General features: G+C 36.8%; 1 protein-coding gene across 1 annotated transcript; it reads left to right on the top strand.

The window, feature by feature from the left end:
• Window positions 1–156: 156 nt before the first annotated feature.
• Window positions 157–27,543, top strand: LOC306887770 (metal regulatory transcription factor 1-like). The gene is made up of 12 exons (XM_079445785.1): window positions 157–231; window positions 639–715; window positions 2,346–2,823; window positions 11,964–12,202; window positions 13,906–14,037; window positions 14,225–14,298; window positions 16,611–16,732; window positions 16,833–16,907; window positions 16,991–17,093; window positions 23,801–24,330; window positions 26,063–26,120; window positions 26,199–27,543. The coding sequence occupies exons 2-12, from the start codon at window positions 693–695 to the stop codon at window positions 26,615–26,617; spliced, it is 2,253 nt and encodes a 750-aa protein (XP_079301911.1). The 5' UTR covers window positions 157–231; window positions 639–692; the 3' UTR covers window positions 26,618–27,543.
• The last annotated feature ends 430 nt before the right edge of the window (window positions 27,544–27,973 follow it).

The following is a 27,973-nucleotide window of genomic DNA, read 5'->3' as shown; positions in this document are numbered from 1 at the left end:
AGTGATCTGATCTGAATAACAGTGATCTGATCTGGTCTGAATAACAGTGATCTGATCTGAATAACAGTGATCTGATCTGGTCTGAATAATAGTGATCTGATCTGAGTAACAGTGATCTGATCTGATCTGGAGTCTGTATGCGCTGCTGTTCATGATGGTGCCGCTAAGGAGGAATGAAGACAGGACCCCATACACAACATTGCAGAGGCTTCTAGCGTCTTTATAACACTGGTAAATGCATTAAATTGTTTTAATCTGCTTTATTTGGCGGTGTAAAAGCGTGTTGTTTTTGTTCAGATGTTTTAACGGCTTGTCTCGGTTTCATTAGTTTCTGTTCAATGCTAACGGGGTAACTCTGTTAGCATACATCCACCCTACATGCTTTAACTATCACATATTTAGCGAGTAAAGAATATTTGACATTTTAACCGGTTAAATGAACTGCGCTTGTGTCAAACGACACTGGTTTATATAATGTATAAACTAGTGTTAAAGGCGTGCTAATGAAGCTAACGCCTGTCATTGATGTGAATGGAGACTCTGCTAGCACATTAGCCTTTTAGCTTCTCTCTGAATTCTTAATAAAATACGACCGCTTTAAGTGATTATATGAAATATGTGTTACTTAATTATTTCAGTCCTTCTGTCTTCGGGATATTATTAATGTTGACCGGACAGAAGCAGATGAACTAATGACTGGAGCTTCAATACACAGGTGAGCTAACAGTTAGCAGTACTGATGTGACAGTTTGTTTTTATCAAAATATTTCCAGTTTAAGCTGAATATGCCACGTTTATGACTGCACGACATTAAAGACTGCATGCTTTTAAGGTCTCTAATGTATTCGCGGGTTTCTGTGTGTGTTCAAATTGATAAATGTGAATATTTTCATGCATGACTTGTGACTGTCATCAATGTCAAAGTGAACGTGGAAACTTCTAGAAAGTGTCCAGAATGACAGAAGCCTCAAGAGCCATAAAAACTCATCTGCTTCATTGTGTAATATTATGAGGGGTTTTTGTTCATCACTTTGAGACATAATGTCCTCTTTGTAACTGTGTAGTAGTATGAGAAAGGCATTCATAGTGTACACTGTCTGCCTTACAGTCAGCTGTCTTCCTAGACTGCTGGGCATAATAACCTAGAGAGCTTCCCATCTATAGCATTTCGAGCCCTTCCTAGACAGCATTTATAGTTATTATAACCTAGTACAGCGTCTTCCTAGATAACATCATAATCTTAAAAACTTTTATTGTCATTTTCAGGCATCAAAGGAACATAATGATGTGCAAAGTGCTGTCTAGCTAGTCAGCTTGTGACACAGCCGGTGTGTCTTGGGCATTTGTGTTTTAGGTCAGGGGTGTCCAAACTCGGTCCTGGAGGGCCGGTGTCCTGCAGAGTTTAGCTCCAACCCTAATCGAACTCACCTGAACCAGACAATTAAGGTCTTACTAGGTATACTTGAAACTTGCAGGCAGGTGTGTTGAGGCAAGTTGGAGCTAAACTCCGCAGGACACCGGCTCTCCAGGACCGAGTTTGGACAGCCCTGCTTTTGGTTGACCATTGTGTGTGCATTTGTTATAGTTTCATGGCAACGGTGGTTTCAGTTTACAAATGCACCTTTACCCTGATTGTTTTGTAGTTACTTTAACACCGGCCAAAAATAGTTTCCCTGCATTGTCCTAGTTTCTCATGACAGTACCAGACATGGTGCTGTTTTCCCAACACATTGTTATTTTTATTAGAATACTTATTACAACAATACTGTAAAACGTTGATGTTGATATGTACTTTTCATTGTAATTATAATGATTTATGTGAATGATTTATGTAAATGTACCTTTCGAACTTTTAACACATTTTTCTTGATAATGCGCACATTACACTTTAATAGATCTTGACTTATTTCCTTATTGTTCCTCATTTAATCATTATAATAACCTTATTTATAATTATAATAACCTTATTTTAGTATTAATTATATACTGTCATAGCTTTTATTAATTTTGATATAGCTTTTTATATTTTCAGTTTTTGATTTTAGCCGTTCTTACGAGCTTTTGTAATTTTATTCACTTCTTATTTCTATTTCATTTTCATTTCTTTTTATTAGTTTTAGTTAGCTGCCAAGGCAAAGTTTTAATTGTAATTTGGATGGTAAGTTTTAACCTGTTTTTGTTTCACCTGATATTTATATCTCATTTTATTTTATTTCAGTCTTTTGTTTTCTGAAATCAATGTTTTTTTCATTAAAAAAGGCGTATAAATAAGGCGTTTTCCATTTGATTACTTGGCATTGTGTGTACTATGAATATTGTCTTAAACCTCTTTGAACGTTTTCCAGCCGCAACAAAAGCAAGCACGTGGACACGAACCCAGGACTGAGCTCCTCCATCAGGATCATGGGAGAGAATGGCCCTCTCACGGAGACAGCCATGCTCTTTGAGGACGAGGAAGAGGATGTGGACAAACTGGGCCGAGAGGAGGCTGACTTTGACAAAGACGATGGCATAATCTCGGGACCCTCGTCCTCCTCGGGAAGGGTCTACGATCGCACCACCGTGCTCATCGAGCAAGACCCCATCCGCCTGGACGAGGAGGGCGAGGAGGAAGGCATGGCCTTCCTGCCGGAGGGAGAGGACGAGGGCTCTCTGGCCTTCATGGGTGACCCAGATGGCATGTCACAGGGATACATACACCACACCATCTCTCCGGACCAAATACAGTTCATCATTAACCCGGGGTCCACCCCTATGCCACGAAACATCGAGGGTGCAACACTGACGCTACACTCCGAGTGCCCTGAGACCAAGCAGAGACAGGTGAGCAGCTTATATGACAGAGCGTTGCTTTCAGTGACGACCCTCCGTGCTTTGTTTGCTTTAAATCTGGTTGTACCGGTAAGACCCGTAGTGTGTCCATGAGTCAGATCTGCTTGTTCAGTGAAAGCAAATCAGATAAACTGGGATAGGGGATGTGTGTGTTTGCATGGGGTGTTCATCCTCACAGGATGTGTGTTTCCACATGATTTCACATCAGAGCTCTGGACCCAGCCGTCCTCTGCTCTTACGGCTGGTTGCTGGTCCAGTAAACTTCCTCCGTCTGCGAGTCTGGCTAAATCACAAGAGGCCTGTGTTTTTTTCACAAACCAGACCTCACATTGGCCCTAACCACATGCTAAACATCCAGTCTGGAACTCAGTCAGATGTTAATGCACTGACCACTTGGATTTATACTTGGTTTAGACAGATTTTAGGGCCCTATAAAATTCCATTTTCATTTTTCCATTTTTAATTTTTTCTGGATTTCAATTTGATGATTTCATTAAATGTTAATAATCAGAACTCATGTCTAAAAAAATTGAATTCATAAAACTTTAACAAATTAATATTGTATTAAAATGTCAACAATAATGTGATTTTAATAAGTGCCCTATTAAATATGTTTGATTTTGTCCCAAATTCTGATTCTTTTTTAGATTCCATTTTGATGGTTTTATTCAATTATAATAATCATGAAGCATGTTTAATTAATTTAATTCATAATGCTTTAACGATCTAAAAATGTATTCAAATAATAGTGCCCTTTGAAATCGGTTTTATTTTGTCCCAAATTCCATGTTTTCTGTTTTGATTTATCTGGGTTTTGTTTCTATGGTTTAAATTAATTTTAATAATAATAATAATAAAAAGTCCTAAATTCTGTGTTAATGCTTTTTAAGTGTTAATAATAATAATAATAAAAAAATTAAATGAATTCCTATAACTTTAACAATTTAATAAATTAATAAATTTGAACAATAATAGGGCCCTATGAAAATGTTTTATTCTTTCAAATGTATTACACAAAAATGATGGTAATCAAATGAATGCATAAAGCTTTAACAATTGAATTAATGTTTTAAAATGTAATCAAAATTAACAATACTTCTTTTTCGGGCACAGGTTTACTGTTTAAATTAAAGTTAATTTTAAAAATTAATTTAAAAGTAATTTTTTACATAGAAGCTAAATTGAAAGAAAATGAAATGGAAATAAAGTTTGAGGAATTAAGTTGGTTCTTTGGCATTGAGCCGCCTCTCACCATTTCAACGAAACATTAACATTTTAACTGTACTGTAGCATCATTTTTGGTTTGGGTGAGTGTTAGTCATCGGAAAGTGGATACTTTTCCAGTCCAAATTTTGTTGCATCACTAGCAGATCTTTAAACTCAAGCAGTGTGTTTTTGGGAGGTCTGAGCTAATTGTGCCGCATCCATTTTGTTCTGTGATTAATGATGATGACTCAGTCTGAACACTAAATGCTCTTCCTCACTCACAGCACAGGCACAAGATCTCTGCCAATGTAATGTGTTGAAGCTGCCATTCCGATGTCATGATCACAGTGTCTGCTTGTCTCGTTTAAACATAATCGCCTCTGATATTTGCCCTCTGGTTATTTATATTTCATTTGCATTATCTTGCATTGGTTGTGGTTGCCAGATGCTGAGGGTTTAAATTCTCCAATCAAAAAATTGATAGATTTTCTGCAGTGGTTTACTTAATATTCCCAACCTGGCAACCATGCGCTCTCGCTCGCTGCACTGTTGAGCTGAAAGCACTTGCAAACATGTACGTTAAAGTTAAGCATTCTCTGAGATCTTCTACTCAAAAGTTAAATGTGCCTGTTCTTCAGTTTTTCGATCGCACAGTCGTTTGTCCTGTTTGCTGTGACTAAACCTGCCAGCAAACCATGCTATTTGATTCTCTTGAAAGTGCAATAAAGTGCAATTAAATGACAAGGTAGCGTGATTAATAATCGTGATTATATTTTTGAGCAAAATAATCTTGATGAGCTGTTTAATAATTATCTTGCAGTCCTACCAAGAGGCTTACATAAATATAGTCTCAGAGACTATAAGTGATGGTTTGATTATTAAGCTGACAGATATTATGTAACATTTGTAATGATGCCATGCTGAAGAGACTAAAGATGCAAACTCAAAGCATTCAAATATTGTCATAATGTAGTATTTCTCATGTGGAATGGCCACCGCAAAGCAGAAATATAATCATTTGGCTGCAACAAATGGCTCCAGGTGGTTTATTTGCATCACACAGACTTGCAAATGACTGGCTTTTACTGACGATTATGCCACACACACACACACATATTGAAAGGTCATTCATCACATCTACACGGCTTTGTCTCATAATAACCCTAAATACTTGGATATGTTTGTACTTGTCTTTTTTGTGTTACATGAGCTCTTTATTCTTGCTATTGTATTCAGAGAATGATTGATAATGTTGATAATGTATGAGAGCTCAGCTGATTCACAGTGTAAGCCACAGCACCAATTACGCTCATATTATGCTCAAATCAGGTGTTTTTCAGGTGTTTTTTTCTCATGACGTTTTAAACATGACCCATCTGTGACATTGCTCTGATTAGACAAACCGCATTTACTAGTTCACACGCACAAGACACTGAAATAATTGGATTTTTTTACATTTTTAAATTCATTTTAATATATTCATGTTTGCTACTGTTTCAAAGTTTTGGGCCAGTAAGATTTTTTTCTATTTCTGTAAGAAGTCTCTTATGCCTATTTATAAAAAAAAAAAAAAGAAAAACATTATTAAATATTATTAAAATGTAAAAAATTGTGACTTATGTAAAATGTAATGTATTTCTGTGTTCAAAGCTGTATTTTCAGCATCATTACTCCAGTCTTCAGTGTCACATGATCCTTCAGAAATCATTCTAATGTGCTGATTTACTCAAGAAACATTTCTGATTATGAATGCTGAAAACAGCTGTGCTGCTGCATGGTTTTGTGGATTTATTTATTTTTTTTCAGAATTATAATTAGTCAATGATGTCATAATTGTCTTTATTCAGGCCGAGAGCTCATACGAAAACAATAGGTGAGATAACCGATCATATCCAGTGCTGCATTCGCGCCATATTGTGACTCGGAATTATGCTTTTCTATGGCAACACTATCAACGGTCAGGTGGTACAAGTCGTAGCTCTCAGAAAACTCCCAGTTCACAAATTGTAATTACAAGTTTGACGAGAACGTGAACCCTTTTCACAAGTTGGACTCTTTCTGATATGGCATGAACGCACCTCAATTATAGCCTCCTCTCACATGACTCTCCTCCATTCATCTCAATTGATCATTCGCAAGGAGCTTGATTGACAGGCGATCTGATCAATCAACCCTCTCATTAAACTATGACAGGTACTTTACTGCAAAAAGACGGTCACTGCGACACTCTAAAGTGATGAAACTTTGGTGCCATGTACTTTTTAAAAACCATTTTCAGGGCTCGCAAAATGTCTAAATCCCTGGTATCCCTTCGGGCAGGTACTCTTCAGATTTTGGTAGCCCGAAAATTAATTTAACTAGCCCAAATAAAATAAAGACCATAAATGTCAATCAAAAATATTTTCAATGCACAAATATCAACGAATATCAAGGAGTTTTATTTGACTATTTACAAGGTATCTGCAGAATTCTTAAATCTATTTAAGGCAATTTGAAAAATTATTTCATAGACAGGTTTAAATGCGTTAAATGGTAAAGGCCTTAAAAACTCTTCAGTGTAGTTGTATCAAATGTAAGGACCCGTGGGAGCAATGTTCCCTCTAATTTGTTTCTTTCTGAGCAAAACGTCTCTATTGGGCGGACACTTCGGTCACCTGAGCAAAAGCATTCTTTACACCTGTACAGCATGCACACAAAAGAGTGTAACTTTTAACTTTAATGAGCTATTTATATTTGATTTGACCCTTGATGTCACTAAATGATGTACATGTTAGGTTAAAGAGAAAACATGTTTACTGAACAATACTCTGCAGTTCAGTTTGGATCAAAGATGTTTTTTAAAGAAGTGTCTTATGCTCATCAAGGCTGTATCTATTTGATAAATACTGAATATTATTTCACAGAATAATATTGTGAAATATTATTGCAATTTAAAATAAATGTTTTCTATTTTAATAGACTTTAAACTTGTATTAATTCCTGTGAAGCAAAGCAGTATTTTCAGAGTCACGTGATCCTTTAGAAGTCATTATAATACGCTGAATTTTAATCAATGTTGGAAACAGTTGTACTGCTTTTTTATTTTATTTTATTTTTTATACTGTATTTTTCGGGACCTGTGATATTTAAAAAAAAAATTAAAAGTAAAAAAAAAAAACAGCGTTTAGTCAAAATAGAGATTTTGTTACAATATAAACTATTCAAAAGTTTGGTGTCAGAAATGTTTTTATTTCTTTTTTAAAGATACTTTAAAAAAAGTTTAAAGAAAGTTAAACTTTATTCAGAAAGGATGTGTTAAATGGATAAAACTGGTAGTAAAGGCTTCTGTTGTTAGAAAATATTTCTATTTTGAATAAATGCTGTTCTTTTAAACTTTTTATTAATCAAAGAATCAAAGAAAAAAGTAACAGGTTCCAAATAAATATGAAGCAGCACAACAGTTTCAACGCTGATAATAAATCAGTATATTAGAGTGATTCCTGAAGGATCATGGGACACTGCTGGCGTAATGATGCTGAAAATACAGCTTTAATCACAGGAATAAATACTATTTTATAGTATAGGTATTAAAATAGGAAACCAATTTTAGAAATTGCAATAATATTTCACTATATCCCTGTTTTTTTCTGTATTTTTTTTAAATGAATGCAGCCTTGATGAGCAAGAGACTCAAAAACAAGGTCAATTATTTATCAGGACAGGTTTATAATATAGCCCTAACATAATATATTATCAAAACAAACTATTTAAACTAATAGAATAGAATAGAATAGAATAGAATACAAACTTAAGCTGAGATCTGTAAATTAAATATAAAAAACGTGAACATATGATTCTTCTATAGCGGTCTAAACATCATGATGAAGTACAGTTTGTACAATACTCTTGTGTGACTGAACATGTCTCAGAGTTTTGTTACCCATCCTCCATTATTTCCAGCACTTAATCAAGCCACTCTTCTTTAATACAGGAGGACGTTTTATTTCAGATGTCATTGTGTTTGCTTTGTCTCTCGTGTTGAGCGCACCTCAACCATTGAAGTATTCAGTTTCTACAGCGACTCATTTGGTGCACATCCTTCTCTTTCTATGAAACCGGCTCTAACTCTGTCGTGACATCATCTCTATAGCGGTTTACCCGAGCATTGCTATTCTTTCCCTTTTACTGCGGCATTCAATCAAATGGCTTCCCAACTCATTTTTGTGTGCGCGAGGCACATTATTTCTTCTGCGCGCTCAGCTGAGAGGGAACACTGCGTGGGAGCCCTGTATTTAAGGCCCGTCGGGCAGGGCAGTGATACATTTTGGTAGCCCGACTGGAAAACACAATAGCCCCGGGACATCGGGCTAGCGATTTTGCGAGCCCTGATTTTCATAGGTTTCACGTTATATTGTTGTAAATGCACATGCCCGGTAGCCACAGCTGTATCCCTTCTAGCCTTAAACACAAATCAGTAGATTAACTTCGGTGGACTTAAACTTGAAAAATGATGTTCCGCGGTTAAAATTAAACGCTTTCCGATGTTTAGTCATGTTCATTTCGTGCTTTAAGTAAATATGAAAAGACGATCGGTTCACGTGTTTGAACTGGGGCAATACAGTGATCTGTCACGACACATTAAAGAGCCACAAAGCGGTGAGAACATGAGTGTAGAGTGAGAGCAGTATTGTTTGTCGGTCATGGCAACAGTAACTAAGGAGGGTGGGTCTTTGCGAACAGTCAGTTACCCCCCAGTAAAGTCATGGCACATTATGGGGTCTCTGTTGAAAGTCAGTGGGCTGAGGGGAGACTTTATCTGTGGGTGTCACTGTTGGACAGTGTTACTTTATAAAAGCGAGTGACACTTATACTTTGTCAGTTTTACCTTTGTAATATTAATTGTTTTTTGATGAGACACTGCCTCCCTTGCCTACTCTGAGGAAATGCCCCTGGTTGATTATGTACATAGTTGAATGAAAATGTAAGGAGATTTTAAATAAGTTCACTTCAAGATTTGAAGTGAAGCATTAAAAGAGCATTGAGATGACATGGTCAGAAGCAACTGATGTGATGCATCATTAAAGTTCAGTAGTAGGCGGACAAATACAATGCAGTAGACCATGTGAGGATAAAAATCACACTTTCATGCCTTAAAGTGGGCATGACATTTCCAGAGCAAATGAAGTAAGGTATGTTTTTTGAGTTATTGATATGTTTTTGTCTGTTAAGAGCAGAGAGAGATCAGTATTATCTCACTGCCTGATGTTCTTTGCTCACAGGAACAGAGATATCTGTGCGACGAGAGATTTTGCTGCTGAATACTGATCAGTGGCTTGATGTGAAAGAGAGTCTGTTTGCTGCTGAACACACACACACACACACACACAGAGAGAGAGGCGCAGGTCATTCAGGGCCACATGTAAACCACTCAGAATAGAGCTCAGTGTTTCCCAAACACAGCAGAACACGCTTTATTGATCCATTGTTATGATATAAGCAGCTTATGAAACATTTGAGCGGAATTCTGCACATAGAATAAAATAATAATTCCTGATAGTGTAATCTTAGTTGGTAATTATGTTGATTTAATATAACTTATTTTATTTAGGGCAATTGCATGTTCTATATTTTTTAGACACACAGAACATCAGTAATTCTAGACCAGAGATGATGAAACCAGGTCCAGCTTGGCCCTTGATGCCCTTTGATCGGTCGCACCAAGATACATATTACAAGAGAGTGGAAAAAAATAGGCAAGAACATATGCCACTGAAACATATCTTAATTTTATTAATTTGTCTTTGTTTTAACTTTTTTTTTTTCAACATGTAACTTTAAAGAATAGATTAGATTTTTAAAAAATGTAATTTATACTACCTGTTTAAACGTTTGGGGTCAGTAATATGTTTGAATGGTTTTTGAAAAGTCTCTTCTGCTCACTAAGGCTGCATTTATTTGATCATAAATACAGCAAAAACAGTAATATTGGGAAATATTACAATTTAAAACAAGTTTCCTACGTGAATATATTGTAAAATGTAATTTATTTCTGTGATCAAAGCTGAATTTTCAGCGTCATTACTCCAGTCTTCAGTGTCACATGACCCTTCAGAAATTGTTCTAATATACTGACTTACTGCTCAGGAAACATTTTTCATGTTGAAATCAATTCTGCTGCTTAATGTTTTCAGTAGGGTCTGGCTGCACACTTGCACTCTCAGACACATGCGCTTCCAAGGCTGACGTCACTTGAAGTCTTTTTTATTTTGTTCTATTTATTGATTATTTTTTGTTTGAATCTCTCAACATTTTACAACAGTAGCCAGGTGGTGAAGACAAGAAAAAAGAAACTAAATTACAATATCACTTGCAATCGCCGCTTGCACTTTCCGCTGCCTGCGACGTCACTTGCATTCGACACGAATCGTGTGCGTTGCCAATGGAGACGAGATGCTGTGGTGGTTAAACGATTAAAACTAATTTAGTACAATAACTAACAGGGTCCTGTGAGTCATCTGTAAGAGAAAAAAACAAGACCCGCAAATCCGTGGCTACAGGATATGAACGCAATGCGCAAAGGTTCGTGAAGCAGTTTCCTCAAACTCGATATGCTCCTCATCCAGTGGTGCCTATAATTTTTTTTTATATATATATAAATTAAAACACGGACATTGATGAAACACTATATTAAAAATAAATATAATGAACTTATATTATGTGTATATAGCAAAATAATCTATAAATAGAACAAAATAAAAAAATACAAAAGACTGCAAGTGACATCACCCACGGAAGCGCATTTGTCTGAGAGTGCAAGTCTGCAGCCAGACCCTTCTCAATATTTTAGTAAAAAGTGATATACCTTAATTTTTGATAAAATGCAAAGAGCAGCATGAAATCAAAACATTCTACCATTTAATAGGCAAGCAAAGTGAATGTTTTAGAAAGCTCACATCACGCTAGAAATGAAAGGTCATTCAAATGCGCTGCACTGTGAGATATAGCCAGTGTTGCACGCAATGTGCTCTGCTGTGTACTGCACCTTTAGTTAAACTTAGCAGGTGATATTATGTGCATGCAGAAAATTTGCACAGGCCTAGTATGCACAGAATGCATGCTGCAGAAGTCGTATCAGTAATATGCAATCATTGGCCAGTATTGTGACAGGAAATGAAGAGAGAAGAAGTGGGTGGATTGGGAAATATCATGAGCCAGATTTGATGTCATGTTGCACACATGAGCACCACGGGTAGCACCATGTGAGTTAACCACTTGGTTACGTATCCGACCCACACGCCACCTAAAGGAGTAGTACAACCAAAAATGAAAATCTACTCGGGCTGTCCAAAATGTAGAGGGGTTTGTTTCTTTATCGGAACAGATTTAGAGAAATGTAGCATTACATCACTTGCTCACCAATGGATCCTCTGCAGTGAATGGGTGCCGTCAGAATGAGAGTCTGAACATTAATCCACACCACTCCAGTCCATCAGTTAATGTCTTGTGAAGCAAAAAGCTGCATGTTTGTTAAAAAAAATCCATCATAATAGTTCCAGCTAAAATAGAAGTCCTCTGTGAAAAAAGTCTCCTCGTCTGAATCAGGAGAGAAATATGCACAGACTGTTTAAATGCCAAATGGTCGGATTTGATGTGAGAGAAGACAGGAGATGGACTTTTTCACTGTAGGAAGCGTTATTATGGATTATGGACTAGTACTGTATTTTGGCCAGAAGCGAAAGTTTGACCTTAAATACTTCATAATGATTGATTTGTTTCTTACAAACACGCAGCTTTTCTATTCACAAGACGTTAATTCATGGTCTGGACTCTGGAGTGGTGTGAATTACTTGTGATGTTTTAATCATCTTAGTGATGCCTTTTGTCCTCCATTGGAGACTGTCATTCCCAGTCTCTCTTTGTGACCATGGGCTCTTTCTGTCTCTCAGGTGAAGCGATACCAATGCATGTTTGAGGGATGTACGCGCACATACAGCACGGCGGGAAACCTGCGCACGCATCAGAAGACGCACCGCGGTGAATACACGTTCGTGTGCAACCAGCAGGGCTGCGGCAAAGCCTTCCTCACATCCTACAGCCTGAAGATCCACGTCCGCGTCCACACAAAAGAGAAGCCCTTTGAGTGTGACGTGCAGGGCTGTGAGAAAGCCTTCAACACTCTCTACAGGTGAATAGGAGGATGAAACACTGTTTATTCGTTTTACATTTGCGTGCTTGAGTAGCTGCTCCTGCCCTCCTGTGGGCTTTGCTGTTAAGACAGCGATTGTATTGTATGGGGGTCTCACAGAAGCTCATGCTCATGTGACTGCTAGCCAGAAGCCACAGATCTCACTTCCTGTCAGCCTCTGTTTGCTAATGTCCTGCACCCTCAGATATGCATCTAATCAGCCGTAGCTCTGCCAAGCAAAGAGTGCAGGTCGTTTTATTGGTTTCTTTGATTTAATTTCTGTATCTCACTGGGTCGCCCCGTTCAGAGAGAAATTGATCTGGTCTGAAATATACATTTATCTCACCTAAATGTTTGATCATCCAGAGTGCATTTTTTTTACAATTGTGCAATTGTTGCAGAAAAGCTTACACACAGCACAAGCCTGATTCCACACAGGAGTCCACTACTGATCCATCTGTTTACCGTAAACACAACATTTATCCATTATTTTGATTTCAAACCCAGACATTGTTACTGAAAAGGCTTTTTCATTGTGATTCTTTTTTCTTTTACAGTAATACAATCTTTATAGACGTGTTTAAATGCAATAAATATAAGAAACACATTATTCAATGCTTTTTACTTTTGCATTTAGGCTACTTCTAGATTTATATATTAAGTTGCTCAAGCAAGTGGCAAAACATTTAAACTACTTTTCTTATGTTATCACAAACATTCTAAATTAACTAAATTGACTGGCAGAAACATTTTCTTTTGCATTCAAATCTTTACTACAAGCAATCCTGCAGTTTATAAAGAACTTTGCTTTCCATACTTCCATAAGTACCATCTATTATTGCCTTGTTTATCTAAAAGTGCTCTTTTCCTTTAAACCTAGCCATAAAGCCACATGCGATGACTCTGAAACACAGTAGACTTTAATTATATGCATTTATAGTGTAATTACTACATTTTCGTGTCAATTCATGTTCATATTTACCGCAAACAATGCGCTGTCACTTTAATTCAGTGCGTGCAGCGCAGCAAAGAGAGATTCGGTGATCGCTGCACTGCTGCAGACTCAGCACTCCTGGAACGCACTAGCGGACCGTAACCGCGTGCACTGTTAACGCTCTGATCCTTTAACATGAGCGTGGAAAAATACGCACTGCAAGCAGAGTAATGTCAACCTGGCATTATGTGTGTGCGTTGTGAGTATGCATGACCACACGGTCTCCAGGAGAGCGCGCGAGCGCTGAATGGTTAAACACTGGAAAGAATTAGCAAGAAAAGCTATTTATAAACTTTACTAACGATGCGACACTGCATCTATTGTGCAAGTGACAATTCCTGTGTCAACTATGCAGCGTGCAGCTCGCTTATAATGCAGACCCGATGTGATTTTAAGCCATTTGCGCATTTTGAGAGGGAAAACTTTACATGTTATTTAATGAATAAATATGAATTGTACCTCACCTTCAGCATTATAATTCTTTCACCGGTGCCGCTGCATGTCATGCCAAACCTCTCACAGCCTTTTTACAGAGCGCCAATCAAACATCCCAAAGCAATTATCGGCCGATAATGATCGGTACCTGATCAATCGGAGCACCGCTATTATTCATTCACCCATAGATAATTCATTCATTTTACTTTGTGTGAAGGCATTTGCTCAATGACTAAACCTGATCACTGCATGATTATTGTCTTGGTCTCGTCAGACTGAAAGCACACCAGAGGCTGCACACTGGCAAGACGTTTAACTGTGAATCCGAGGGATGCACCAAGTACTTCACCACACTCAGTGACCTGAGGAAACACATCCGCACACACACGGGGGAAAAACCATTCCGGTGAGGATAACTGATTGATTTATACAGCGCCCACTCAGAGCGATCAGATCTTGAATGTGCAGCCAGTATCACTGGAAGTGGACACAGTTTCTGATACTGCAGTCGAGTTGGAGCACGTCCTTAATCATGAATGTGGCACGTTTGCATATTAGTAACGATTGAGCTACTATCATGTTTGTGTCTGCAGGTGTGATCATGATGGCTGTGGTAAGGCTTTCGCTGCTAGTCATCACCTGAAAACACATGTACGGACACACACTGGTAAGCCACCAGCTCATGAATGATCTCAATATGAAAGCAATACACTGACAAAGTCGCATAACTTCTTTACCCTATATAGCCTACTGTTTCATATTTGATATGCAAATTTCTAAGGCCTCTAATTTATCAGCATAATCAAAACTTTGCCTAAAATCTTAGTTGCACAATCTACTAAATGCCTTCTGTTGTCTGACTGATAAGTTTGAGCAAGTAAAAGATCTTTTAGTCTAATTGTAGAGATGTCAACCTTCAGCTTGTTGCTCATGCTTCTTTTTGCTGTGAAATCCTTACTGATTTTTATCAAGTAAACATTTTTTTTTTATTGTTAGTAATATTTCAACTTATGACTGAAACAACTTAGGTTTACTTGAAATCCATGCACCAGTTTTTTTTTTTTTTAGGAAAAATGTGTTAATGTGTTGTTTCCCCCACAATACAAACTACAGAGCTTTGATTATATTAATATATTAATTTTGATTATTAAAATAATTCTATGACCTCAGACAGCTGAGGGGTTTCTGGCCTGCGGTGAAGGGCTTGGTGAATGTGCCTCTCACTAAGCAGCTGGATTGTTTTTACTGAGGTTTCATGCTCTGTCAGTCTGACACAAACACATGAATATGAGCTTGGTGTAATACACTGCTCTCAAAGACCTTTCATTGCATCATGACAAAGTCATTCGTTTTTAGATGTGAAATTGGTAATCAAACCATTGAAATAAAAACAGTAGATGGTCACAATATATCGGTGACATATTACATTACCAATAACTAATACTTTTATTTAGCAAGTATGAATTAAATTGCACAAAAGGGATGGTAAAGACATTTATTTTGTTACAAAAGTTTTCTATTTTTATTAAACACTGTTCTTTTGAACCAAAATGTGAAGCAGCACAGCTATTTTCAACGTTGATAATAATCAGAAATGTTTCCTGAGCAGCAGATCAGCATATTAGAATGATTTCTGAAGGATCATGCGACACTGAAGACTGAAATAATAATGCTGAAAATTCTGCTTTGATCACAGGAATAAATTACATTTTTAACTATATTAAAGTAGAAAACAAGTTATATTAAAATTGCAATATTTAAAATTTTCCAGAATTTTGGATCAAATAAATACAGCCTTGCTAAGCATAAGAAGCATCTAACTCGTAAAATCAAATTATTGTTATTGGTACAGATAGTGGAACAAACAGCATACAGAAGACCACTTAAAACGCTTTAGCAAAGCTTTTGCTAAAATAAATTTTATATTAAAATATCAAATTAAAACGAATTATTATTCATCATAAATACTAACCCATAAATACTAAGAGAGATAGACAGACAGACAGACAGACCTTATTTATATGAGAGAACCTGTCCAGTTCGTCTCTTTTTTTATATATATATATATATTTGTGCTGTCAATCGATTAAAAATATATCAAACTAATTAATCGCACATTTTTCTACAATTAATTGCGATTAATCCCACCTAGCATTAAAGTTTTTAAATATACATTTATATTGCAATAATTTCACATTCAATCTTCAAATGTACAAAGTACAAACAACATAAAGACAGTATATTTTTAATATTTCTTTAATGGCATATTTTTTTATGATTGAAGGCCAGCATCACTGATATCAATAAAAATATTTGTTTTTCTCCTGAATATTTAACCTGTAGCCATTCAGCGTTACAGTATAATTGAGAGCTATCAATTTGAACATGTATTCGACTTAGTCTACTAATGAGCGGATGGTGTTTTAGATGAGGGAGAGGGTGCCTCAGGACAGTTTTTAAAATCATTTCAGAGACATGTTCTTAAATGTGACGCATATATAACATATTGCATGCATGCACACAGTTTTAAGGCAACTTTAATCGCCTTTTTGGTAACTTCATGCCTTAACTGACGGCATAACTAGGACATTGCATACACACAGTTCTGCATCTAAATAAACACAATCCTTTTCAAGAAAAAAAGTGACAGAGACAGCAGTTGCGAACTGGGTGGCCAACCTTAGCCCTGCCCCTGCGTTAATTGCGTTAAATATTTTTAACGCGTTAATCTGAAAAAATTCATCGCCTGCGTTAAATTATATAAATGTTTATATATATATATATATATATATATATATATATATATATATATGTGTGTATATATGTGTGTATATATATGCGTGTGTATATATGTCTGTGTGTGTGTATATGTGTATATATATACACACACACACACATATATATATATATATATATATATATCTTTTATATAGATGAGAGAACCTGTCCAGTCTCTTATGGTCTCTTTTTCTGTTCCAGGAGAGAAGCCGTTTTTCTGTCCGAGCAATGGCTGTGAGAAGACCTTCAGCTCTCAGTACAGCCTGAAGAGTCACATTCGGGGTCATGATAAAGGTCCAGCTTTCACCATGAGCAGTCATGAGGTGCGCACTCACATAATCACAGCCCTGTCTGGCTGCTTTGTTACATGGCCGCTTTAGGACAGTGGACTTAATTGGTACTGTTGTACTTGTTCAACTGCAGGATGCGAATCACTCGCTGTGCCTCAGTGATTTGAGCCTCATTTCCACAGACTCTGAGCTCCAGGAGAACCACAATGTGAGTCGCGTCCTCATTTCCACAGAGCTGTTTTCAGTCGTCACTCAGATACGAGTTCATCTCAGCACATGTTCATGTCTCAGTCTCAGGGTTTGGATCTGAACAGCGTCACCCCCATACGAATCTTTGAGCTGATGTTCCAGAGTCCTGAGAACAGTGTCAGCCCAGACGACCCTAAACCCACAGGCAAGATCTTTAGAGCTCACTGTGTTCAAATACACTGGGTCACTCCTCTTATGCAGTACGGTTTGAATAAGTGAAAAAGCATTTGTTAGTGTTTTATGTAATCAATTAAAGTATTTATTTTAATTAATTTTTTGAGAATACCAGACTTTCAGAGATTTTCGCAGGCACTTAAAATTTATGCTGTAAACGTGATAGCAACAGCCATATCACCCTGTAACCCAAGACCGGTTGCCCACTGAAGCTAAGCAGGGTTGAGCCTGGTCAGTACCTGGATGGGAGACCTCCTGGGAAAACTAGGTTGCTGCTGGAAGAGGTGTTAGGGAGGCCAGCAGGGGGTGCTCAGCCTGTGGTCTGTATGGGTAGAGTTTGTTAAACATGTTAAAACATTCCAGCAATGTGTTAAAACATGGTTACAACATGTTAGAAATGCAGGAAAAACGTTAGCAATGCATTAGAAACATGGTAACAACATGATAAAACATGTTAGAGATGTGCTTAAATATGCTAGCAATGTGTAAAAACATGCTATTTCTGAAAACATGGTAGCAACATATTAAAACATGGTAACATGTTAACAGAGGACACGGACAACGAGCTGACGGACACGACAGAGCAGGTCACTTTTGATAATAGGAAACAAGGACTCAGCATTCAAATTATGTTAGTTTTATTAGGAATTTCAAATGATAAATACAGTTTTGGAGCTCTTTAGTGGCGTGACGGATCATGCACGCTCCTGCTTTGCCTCAGTTCAAGCGAAGCATGAGTGCATTCTTATTAGCACGAATTAAACATTGAATGAACATCCTATCCATGTTGAAAGATACACTACCACATACTCAATTTATAGTGTCTCATGTAATCACTCAATGAGTGTTTAACCACAGAAAGACAGCAGCTAGAGAATAGATTGTCACATAACAGCAGAAAATCCATTCAGTGTCCATAAACTACAGAACAATGTACACTAGAAAGAATTTAAATTTACTCATAATTGCTCTTTTTTTATTATAATTAATAAAAATGTATAGATTATTATAAAACGTTATTATAAAAAAAATTATGATCTTGTATACAAATCAATTGTTACATTTAACCTTAACAATAGGGTTCCCTGTATAGTTTAGAAAAATTGAGAAAAATAAAGTGTACATTAGCAGTCAAAAGTCTTTAAACGGTAAGATTTTTAGGACTGCAACTAACGATTATTTTGATTATCGATTATTTGGGCAATAATTTTTCCCGATTAATCGGTTTAAAAAAATCGGTTTGATTTATTTTTTTATTTTATTGACACTTCCACATTCTGCCCAATGTCCTGCAAACAAACGTGCCAACTAATGCTATGAAAACATACAGTGCTTAATTTATTAGACCACCTGACCATAATAAAGAGAAAACACAAATATTTTAGGAATCTGTCAAAAAAATTGTTTATAAAAATTATATTTATTGGGAAAATAACAAACAACTAAATAGTATTTATTCACATAATAACAAAAACAGCCTCCTATGTCTTTCATAACAGCTTGCATTCTTGCTCGTATTGTTTATGTACTTTTTGACTGTAATTGGGTATCTGGAAAAAAAAAACACTATAAAGTGATTGACATTTTTTCTGCCTTTCTTTCTTAGATAACAGCAATAATCATATTATAGCATTAGAAATAGCCTACTACTGTTACTAAAGCGCTTATGCATATTGAAGGACTAACCGATACAGAAAGCTAAATGACTTTGGTAATCACCAGTACTGTTAGTTTAGAGCAGCAGTGGCACAAACCTTACATAATTTGTTTGAAACTTTACATAAATTAGTTTTAATAAATTTAAGCACTGTATATAGGCTAGCTAGTGAATATATTTTAAATCTCTAATTTAAAAATTAAAATAATAATAAAGACGAATAAAAACACAAATTCTGTTGAATGTTCTGCAGGAACACACGTTCACTTTGATCACAGTCACGTCTTACTGTCATTTCTTTATCGATTTTATTGATTAGTTGTTGCAGCCCTAAAGATTTCTTAATGTTTCTTCTGCTCACCAAGCCTGCATTTACTTGATCCAAAGTACAGCAAAAACTGTAATATTGTGAAATATTTGTACTATTTATAATAACTGCTTTCTATGTGAATATATTTTAACCCTCTGGGGTCTGAGGTGATTTTGGGGCCCTTGAGATGTTTTGTCATGCCCTGATATTTGGGCTTATTTCAGCTTCTTAAATCATACTATTGACCAACATGTATTTTTTTTGTATTCAGCACAAACTGTGCTACAATAATATGTGACCAAGATTGGATGTACATGTTTGCATTTGTTAGAAAAAAATATAATGCATGGTTAGTAAGTTTTGAGGGGAAAAATGTAGCTGAAATAAGGCCATAAAAGCCACACTAAATAGTCCTGAATAAGACTTTTGAGTAATCAGGCTTGTAGGCTAGAATATTTACTTCACAATTATGTGAAATTATACTCATTCACAGAAAACAATATATTGATTTAAATTTTTAAAGACATGTTTTGTGATCGAAAGCCAATATGTAAAGTAGGCTTTCCTGTAGCTCAAATAGTAGAGCATGGCGCTAGCAACGCCAAGGTCATGGGTTCGATTCCCAGGGAAAGCAAGAGCTGATAAAATGTAAAAACTATAACTTGAATGCAATGTAAGTCGCTTTGGAGAAAAGCGTCTGCTAAATGCGTAAATGTATATGCGAGGGAGTGGTAATGGCCTTGAATATGAAGTGATTTTCACCTGAGAGGCAAAGGGCCCTCTCCTAATGGCCCCATAATGGCCTATCAGTGTGACTGTGACTTTGAGGCAGGTAAGACAGAGTGTGAGGAGACTGAAAAAAATGTTTTTTTTGTATTTTATTTGCAACACAGTATAATTAAAACATACATAATGAAGGTCAAAGACCCATTATTGTGCACTGATCTAACCACAGAGATGTGAACAGACTTTAACTCATTCCTGCAACAGATTCTGTTCAACAAGTACCTGATATTTACTTATTTCCATGGATTAAAGAAAAAACAAAAAAAACAATCAGTAGTAAAGGAGCTTGTTTTACCATAGAATATCAGTGTAGTTGACCATCTGATGTTGGTACAGCGCTCTCAGAGAAAAACATCTTGAAGAAAGTCATCAGGATTCATCTGTGGTTCAGGTACCTAATTCAATAAAATACAAACCATCAAAAAAAAAAAACATTTGTGAGCATGTTAATATCAGGAGCATCTATATATATATATATATATATATATATATATATATATATATATATATATATATATATATATATATATATATATAGTTTTGTATTTGTACATTGTACATTGTATTTAATTTAATTGCAAATCATATTCAAACATTGTAGTCTGGAATTACAGTTTGGAATAAAAAACAACTATGATTTTGTAGTCATATAGCCTAGTATGCATGATTTTATAGTAGCTGTTATGATTCTGCAGCAATAGACTCACGTATGCTGTGAACTACAAAAGGATGTACTTTGTACCAAAAAAAAAAGGATACTTTATATCTGAGAAATTAATTGTTATTGTTTAGCACGCTATTTAAATCTATTTGTGAACATTAAACATTCTTAGATGGTAGCATTCATCATGTTGTCGTTTGGGAAAAACCCAACTAAACGTGTTCAAGTTTATCTCACAATAACACGTTAGCTAATGCAAAAAAAGAAGCATTACTTACTCATCAGATCGATCTTCTCTTCTGGATGAACTCTTGTTCTTATTTTGAGGGAAATCCAGCCTTTACTCAGCGCGTCTTCTTCCAGAAACGAACAGTATCCGTGATGAACTCTTCACTGACGCTTTGTTTATGTTTGGTGTCTCCAAGCGTGCGCGGGTCACGTGGTTATTTACATGTGAACACGAGGGGGCGGGACCGCATTAAAAATAATGAGTTAGACGGGACAGACTGAACATCGTGTTGGTTTCATATGGATTACTTCATCACAGAATGTTTGTTTTCGATATGAAAACAATATGTTTAATTTGAAAGTAGACACTTCAGTCTTTCTATAGAGATAACTCCCATGTTTCTGTGTTGAGTATTTGCTGAGTTACACTTCATTATAGTGATGCGTTACTGAAAACAGATCGCGGAGATGGAGAAGACAGAGAGCGCACCCTGTTGGTTTTCTTTTTTTTCCCCAAAACCACAAAGTTTTGTTGTAATCGTGAGTGTACACAAAAAAAGTAGACACTTAACAGTTTCGATTGATGTATAACACTTATTTGAGTATTTTTAGTGTCTTTTGCACTGATCTTAAAAAAACCAAGCTGGTATCGCCGGCGATACAGCCGACCCCAGAGTAATTTATTTCTGTGATCAAAGTTGAATTTCCAGCATCATTACTCCAGTCTTCAGTGTCACATGATCCTTCAGAAATCATTTTAATATGCTGATTTGCTGCTCAAGAAACATTTTTATTATTATTATTATTATTAGCAATATTTAAAACAGTTGAGTACAGTATTTTCAATATTCTTTTAATGAATAGAAAGATTCAAAATCAGCATTTATCTGAAATAAAAAGCTTTTGTAACATTATACACCATACCATTCAATTTTGAGCACACCAGCGTGATTATGAATATGAAATTATCCAGCCATGGCTTCCTGTTTCACAGAAATATAAATGGGAGGGAAAACAAAACAAAGGCCAAATTCCAAATGAATCACCCATCACAATGAGAAAAACCAAGCCATATTTCTGATGTGCAGCAAAAGATAATTGAGCTTCACAAATTAGTGAAGTGGCTTTAATAAAAGAGCAAGAGCAGTGAAAATTCCCATTTCCACCATCAGGGCAATAATGAAGAATTTCCAATCAACATAAAATGTTATGAAACTGGCTGGAAGAGGATTTGTGTCTATATCGTCCTAATGCACGGTGAGAAGGAGAGTTTGAGTGGCTAAAGCCTCTCCAAGGACCACAGCTGGAGAATTGCAGAAAATAGTTGAGCCTCAGGGTCAGAAAACCTTCTAAAAAAATTGTCAAACAGCCCCTACATTACCACATGTTGTTTGGGAGGGTTTCAAGAAAAAAATCAAGAAAAGAAAATGCTCTCTGTCTCCAGCATATTCAGTTATCAGACACGACTGGAACTTTAAATGGGACTGGCTTCTATTGTCAGATGAAACTAAAAAAAATTGCTTTTTAGCACCAAACACTCAAGATGGGTTTGGTGAACACAGGGATATAAAGGACCCCATGTGTACAATGAAATATACTGCTGTATTTTTAATGTTGTGGGCCTATATTTCTGCTGGAGGTCCTGGACATCTTGTTTAGACACATGGCATCATGGATTCTATCAAATACCAAGAGATGAAGTTACTGACAACAAGAAATCTTATAATGGGCCATGTTTGGATCTTCCAACCGTACAATAATCCAAACACAAACCTCAAAAACAACACAAAAATGGGTCACTGAGCACAAAACCAAGCTTCTGCTGGCCATTCCAGTCCTCTGACCTGAACCCTGTAGAAAATGAGTGAGGTGAACTGAAGAGAAGAACCACCAACATGGAGCTGTGAATCTAAAGGGTCTGGAGTGATTCTGGATGAAGGAATGGTCTCTGATCTCTTGTCAGGTGTTCTCTAACCTCATCAGGCATTATAGGAGAAAACTCCTATACTATTTTGGCAGATGGAGGTTTCAAAAAGTATTGACTAAAAGGGTGCCATTAATTGTGTCCAATGTGTATTAGAGGTCAAACATGTATTCCTTAATGATATTTCCCCCATTTCAAATTATTTTTCTCCAATGAAAGGTTAGATTTTTTTAAATAACAGCTCAAAAGGATTAATAATGCAGATTTATTTCCACAGCCTTCTTAGATCATATTTACCAAGGGTACCAACAATTCTGACCACGTGTGTGTTCTAATTCAGATAAATGCTGAAAGCAACCTGAAAAAAATCTACTTGGCTGTTTTCAGCATAATAATAATAAATGTTTATTTATTTGTTTGTTTATTTTGAGCAGCATATCAGAATATTAGAATGATTTCTGAAGGATCATGTGACTGGAGTAATGATAAAATTTCAGCTTTGAAATCACAGGAATAAATGACATTTTAAAATATATTCAAATAGAAAGCAGTTATTTTAAATAGTACAAACATGTCACAATATTACTGCTTTTGCTGTACTTTGGATCAAATAAATGCAGGCTTGGTGAGCAGAAGAGTATTCTTTAAAAAACATTAAAAATCTTATTGTTCAAAAACTTTTGACTGGTAGCGTACTTAATCGCAAGCTTGTTAATTACTCCTGAATCATTTTCACTCCAGGCTTAACTCAAAAGCTGGCAGCCCTGTTTGAAGCAAGTTGAAGTTTTCGGTTTCCTGAACAACATTTAGAAAATTCACTGTAGCCTATAAGTTAATGTTAGATCTTTTGCTCCAACCACTGGAATATAGAAATTCATACTTTTATTTAGCAGGGATGCATTATATAAGTATTAAGTTTAATGCTAGAAACATGCCACGAACAGCGTGCTAAAACTTGCTCGCAATCTTTTTAAAAGTTCACTTATTGATAATATTATAATGTCATCTTTAACATTTCAACCAGCATATTTATGACAAAATGTACTGCATAGTAGGAGTGAGCCATCACATATCCTGTGGCTCAGTCTGACGTCAGGCCTCTGTCTCTCCAGATAACCTAGCGGAGTCTTTTGGCCTTGAGCCGTCACCTCAGACAGCTGCTGCAGACGTGTCCACTCAGCCCCCTTCATCCACCTCTTCCCCATGCTGCTCCATCACGACCCCTGATGTGGAGGCTCAGACTCCACCTACGACACTCCCCTCTCAGCCGGCCCCGCCCCCTCCCGCTGTCAGCAGCTCATTACTGACCCCCACTTTCCCCTGTGCTCCGCCCACCTCATCACACTCACCAGAAGTGCCCGCTCCATCTGCACCCTCAGTCACCCAGCACTACGTGACACTGACCTCCACGGCTCAGCCGGTACCTCCGCCATCCGCGCCCGGAGTCTCCAGCACGCCAGCCCTGACGACTGAGGTGACGGCGGCAGTAACGCACACGGTGCCTTTGGCTCCTCCTCCTCCACCTCCTACGATCACTATCGCCCCCACGCTCGGCCTGCAGCCCAGCATCGTCATGTCCGATCAGAACCTGCAGTGGATCCTCAGCAGTGCCGCCAGCGCACAGCAAAACCCTGAACAACAGGTCCATGTTTCTATCTTGTTTTGTCTTAATTTATTAAGCTGCCCTTAAAGGGATACTTCACCCAAAAATGAAAGTTTTGTCATTATTTACTCACCCTTGTGTCGTTTCAAACCCATAAGACTTTTATTTACAGTCGAAGTCAAAACTTTACATACACCTTTCAGAATCTGCAAAATGTTAATTATTTTACCAAAATAAGAGTGATCACACAAAGTGCATGTTATTGGTTATTTAGTACTGACCTGAATAAGAGATTTCACATAAAAGATGTTTACATGTAGTCCACAAGAGAAAATAATGACCCCGTTCAAAAGTTTACATACACTTGATTCTTAATACTGTGTTGTTTCCTGAATGATCCACAGCTGTGATTTTTGTTTAGTGATGGTTGTTCATGAGTCCCTTGTTTGTCCTGATCAGTTAAACTGCCTGCTGTTCTTCAGAAAAATCCTTCAGCTCCCACAAATTCTTTGGTTTTCCAGCATTTTTGTGTATTTGAACCCTTTCCAACAATGACTGTATGGTTTTAAGATCCATCTTTTCACACTGAGGACAACTGAGGGACTCGTGTGCAACTATTACAGAAGGTTCAAACGCTCACTGATGCTCCAGAAGGAAAAGCCATGCATTAAGAGCCGGGGCGTGAAAACTTTTTTAATTTGAAGATCAAGGTAAATTTAACTTAATTTGTCTTCTGGAAAACATGCAAGTTATCTTCTGTAGCTTCTGAAGGGCAGTACTAAATGAAAAAATATGATATTTAGGCAAAACAAGAAAAATTTACTCCTCTTCATTCTGTTCAAAAGTTTTCACGCCCCGGCTCTTAATGCATGGCTTTTCCTTCTGGAGCATCAGTGAGCGTTTGAACCTTCTGTAATAGTTGCACACGAGTCCCTCAGTTGTCCTCAGTGTGAAAAGATGGATCTTAAAATCATTCAGTCATTGTTGGAAAGGGTTCAAATACACAAAAATGCTGGAAAACCAAAGAATTTGTGGGAGCTGAAGGATTTTTCTGAAGAACAGCAAGCAGTTTAACTGATCAGGACAAACAAGGGACTCATGAACAACTATCACTAAACAAAAATCACAGCTGTGTATCATTCAGGAAACAACACAGTATTAAGAATCAAGTGGATATAAACTTTTGAACGGGGTCATTATTTTCTCTTGTAGATTATATGTAAACATATTTTATGTGAAATATCTTATTCAGGTCAGTACTAAATAACCAATAACATGCATTTTGTGTGATTACTCTTTTATTGGTAAAATAATTAACATTTTGCAGATTCTGAAATGTGTATGTAAAGTTTTGACTTCGACTGTATATGCAAAGCACAAATTAAGGTATTTTTAATGAAGCCTGGGAGTATTCTGTCGCTCCATTGCAAGTCCAAATCTTCAAAATCTTCATTAAGATATATCGTAAAAGAAATTGTGAAAGTAAAATATTTATTTTATGATGTCTTTATGAACATTTTGAAGCTTGAAAATTTTAGTGAAAAAAATTAATTGAAAAAATAAAAAGAAATCTTCAATTGTTTTTCTAAAATTTATGGAAATCTTATGGGTTTGTGACGACATGACCTGATGACAAGTTTCATTTCAGATATTCTCTGAATTCATGTTTTTAATGTTAGTTGGTTTTAACAATAGTTATGATCTTAATAATTGTCTAGTTCAGATTTGAATTAATGGCAGTTTTTGACATTACGACTGCTTTTATTTTCAGGGCTCAAAAGTAGAGAAGGTCTTTTTTACAACAGCCATACCCGTCGGTGGACATTCAGGTATGCAGCCCTAACACAGAGAGTGCAGTACAGATTGTCATGAGCGTCTCTCACAAGTAGTTTTTGTGGTTGTTTCAGGGAACGCAGTGCAGCAGATCGGTCTGAGTCTTCCGGTCATCATCATAAAGCAGGAGGAGTCCTGCCAGTGTCAGTGTGCCTGCAGAGACTCGGCTAAAGACAAGAGCACTGCCTCCTCGCTGGAGAAGTCAAAAGACACATCGCCGCCTCCTCCTGCTGCTGCGCCGCCTCCTGCTCCTCCTGCTCCTCCTGCCCTCCCCGAAGAGCCTAGCTCCTGCTGCCCATCCAAACAGAAACCCGCTAAGCCCCAGCAGGACAACCTGGCCGCTCCGGTGACCCCCAACACCCCCAGCGATGGCCTGGCCGGCATGGATGTCTCCGATCTGCTCAGTCCAGACACCACGGCCAACATAGAGGCTCTGCTGATGGTGGCGGATGAGTTCGGCGTGACCGATGGAGGCGGCAGCAGCGCCCCCTAGAGGCTCAGGCCTCACTGTTCGTCTGTACCGTGTACAGATGGGTACCTCACATACACCTGTACCTCTGCTATAGGCACGCGTCTCTCCCCAGGCCTGTGTGGTGTCCTGATCCGAGTGAGTGGTTTTTGGTGCACTTTTAAGGGAGAGTAGAAGCGGAGCAGATTAGGGCACCAGAAGAAGTCGCTTCTCATAATGATTTGAGTCTGGGTAGTGTTTTAAGCCCGCTGATTATTTCAGAGATTATTTAAAGATCTAAATCTGCTTATAGAGATTCGCCGTACAAAACAAGATGAGTTTTCGCCCCGCCACATGCTGTACTTGAGTTTAAACTTGAAACCCTCTAGATCGATGGGAATGCGTTAGTTCACTGGTGTGTCTGAGACTTCAACAGAGAGTCCTTCATCACAGTTTGTGGGTAATGAATTCATCTACGAAAAGTCCTGCACATTGAAAAGTTGAAGTATTTTATGTGTAATTTATTAGAAAGGCTGCAGTGCTCAAAATAATAATAATAATGTGATTTTTGACTCATGTGAGTTTGTCACTCTTGATAAACTGCGATGAACATTTACCTGCCTTTTAAATGTAATTTAGGTTTGTCTGGCTGCCTATAACTTAGTATTTAATTTTATGTGTTAATTTATTAAAATACTCAATTGTTGGATAAATGTAGCTCTTTTTCCCAACTTTTCACTATATTTTTCTCAATTTTCCCCAAACTAAGTCTGTCTTTAAGTGAATCTCACCAAACCGGTCTAGAAAGTTTCTGGGTCATATTTCCCACAATCAAAACAAAAATATAAAATGGTACTTTTTGCATAAAGAAAATTAAAAATATTTAAAAATATATATATTTTTTGTATTATTATCATTGTCCTTATAGTAATGTAAAAATAATATAAACAATAAATAAATATAAATATATTATTTAAACAATTGAATAGACTGATTTTAATTTGTAATTTCAAATTTCTTTTCATTTAATTTTTATATTCTTGTAACACGATTTACTAATTAGTTTTATTTATATAATGGACCCTGATTTACACTAATGACGAATATCATCAACAATGACGAATCGAATTAATATGTCATGGCCACAATTTAGGAATTCACTCCCTCATTGAAGTAAATTGTGGCTACTATTTACTAAATCATTCCCTTGTTTTAGTTCAAATAGGATGTGGCCATGATTTGTTAAATCAAGGGAACAAATTCATAAATTGTGGAAATTAATTATGGGAACATGTTCTTAGTTTGTAGCCACAATATACAATATGTAGTCTTTTTCTTTATGCAAAAAATGTTTTCTTTCTCCTCTTGATTTTTTTTGGGGGGGGTTCCCCCATCGGTTGT

The sequence above is a fragment of the Barbus barbus genome, assembly GCF_936440315.1.
Source record: "Barbus barbus genome assembly, chromosome: 21".
Classification (NCBI taxonomy): Eukaryota; Metazoa; Chordata; class Actinopteri; order Cypriniformes; family Cyprinidae; genus Barbus; species Barbus barbus.
The sequence above is the reverse complement of the archived record's forward strand: the minus strand, read 5'-3'. Positions and strand labels throughout refer to the sequence as shown.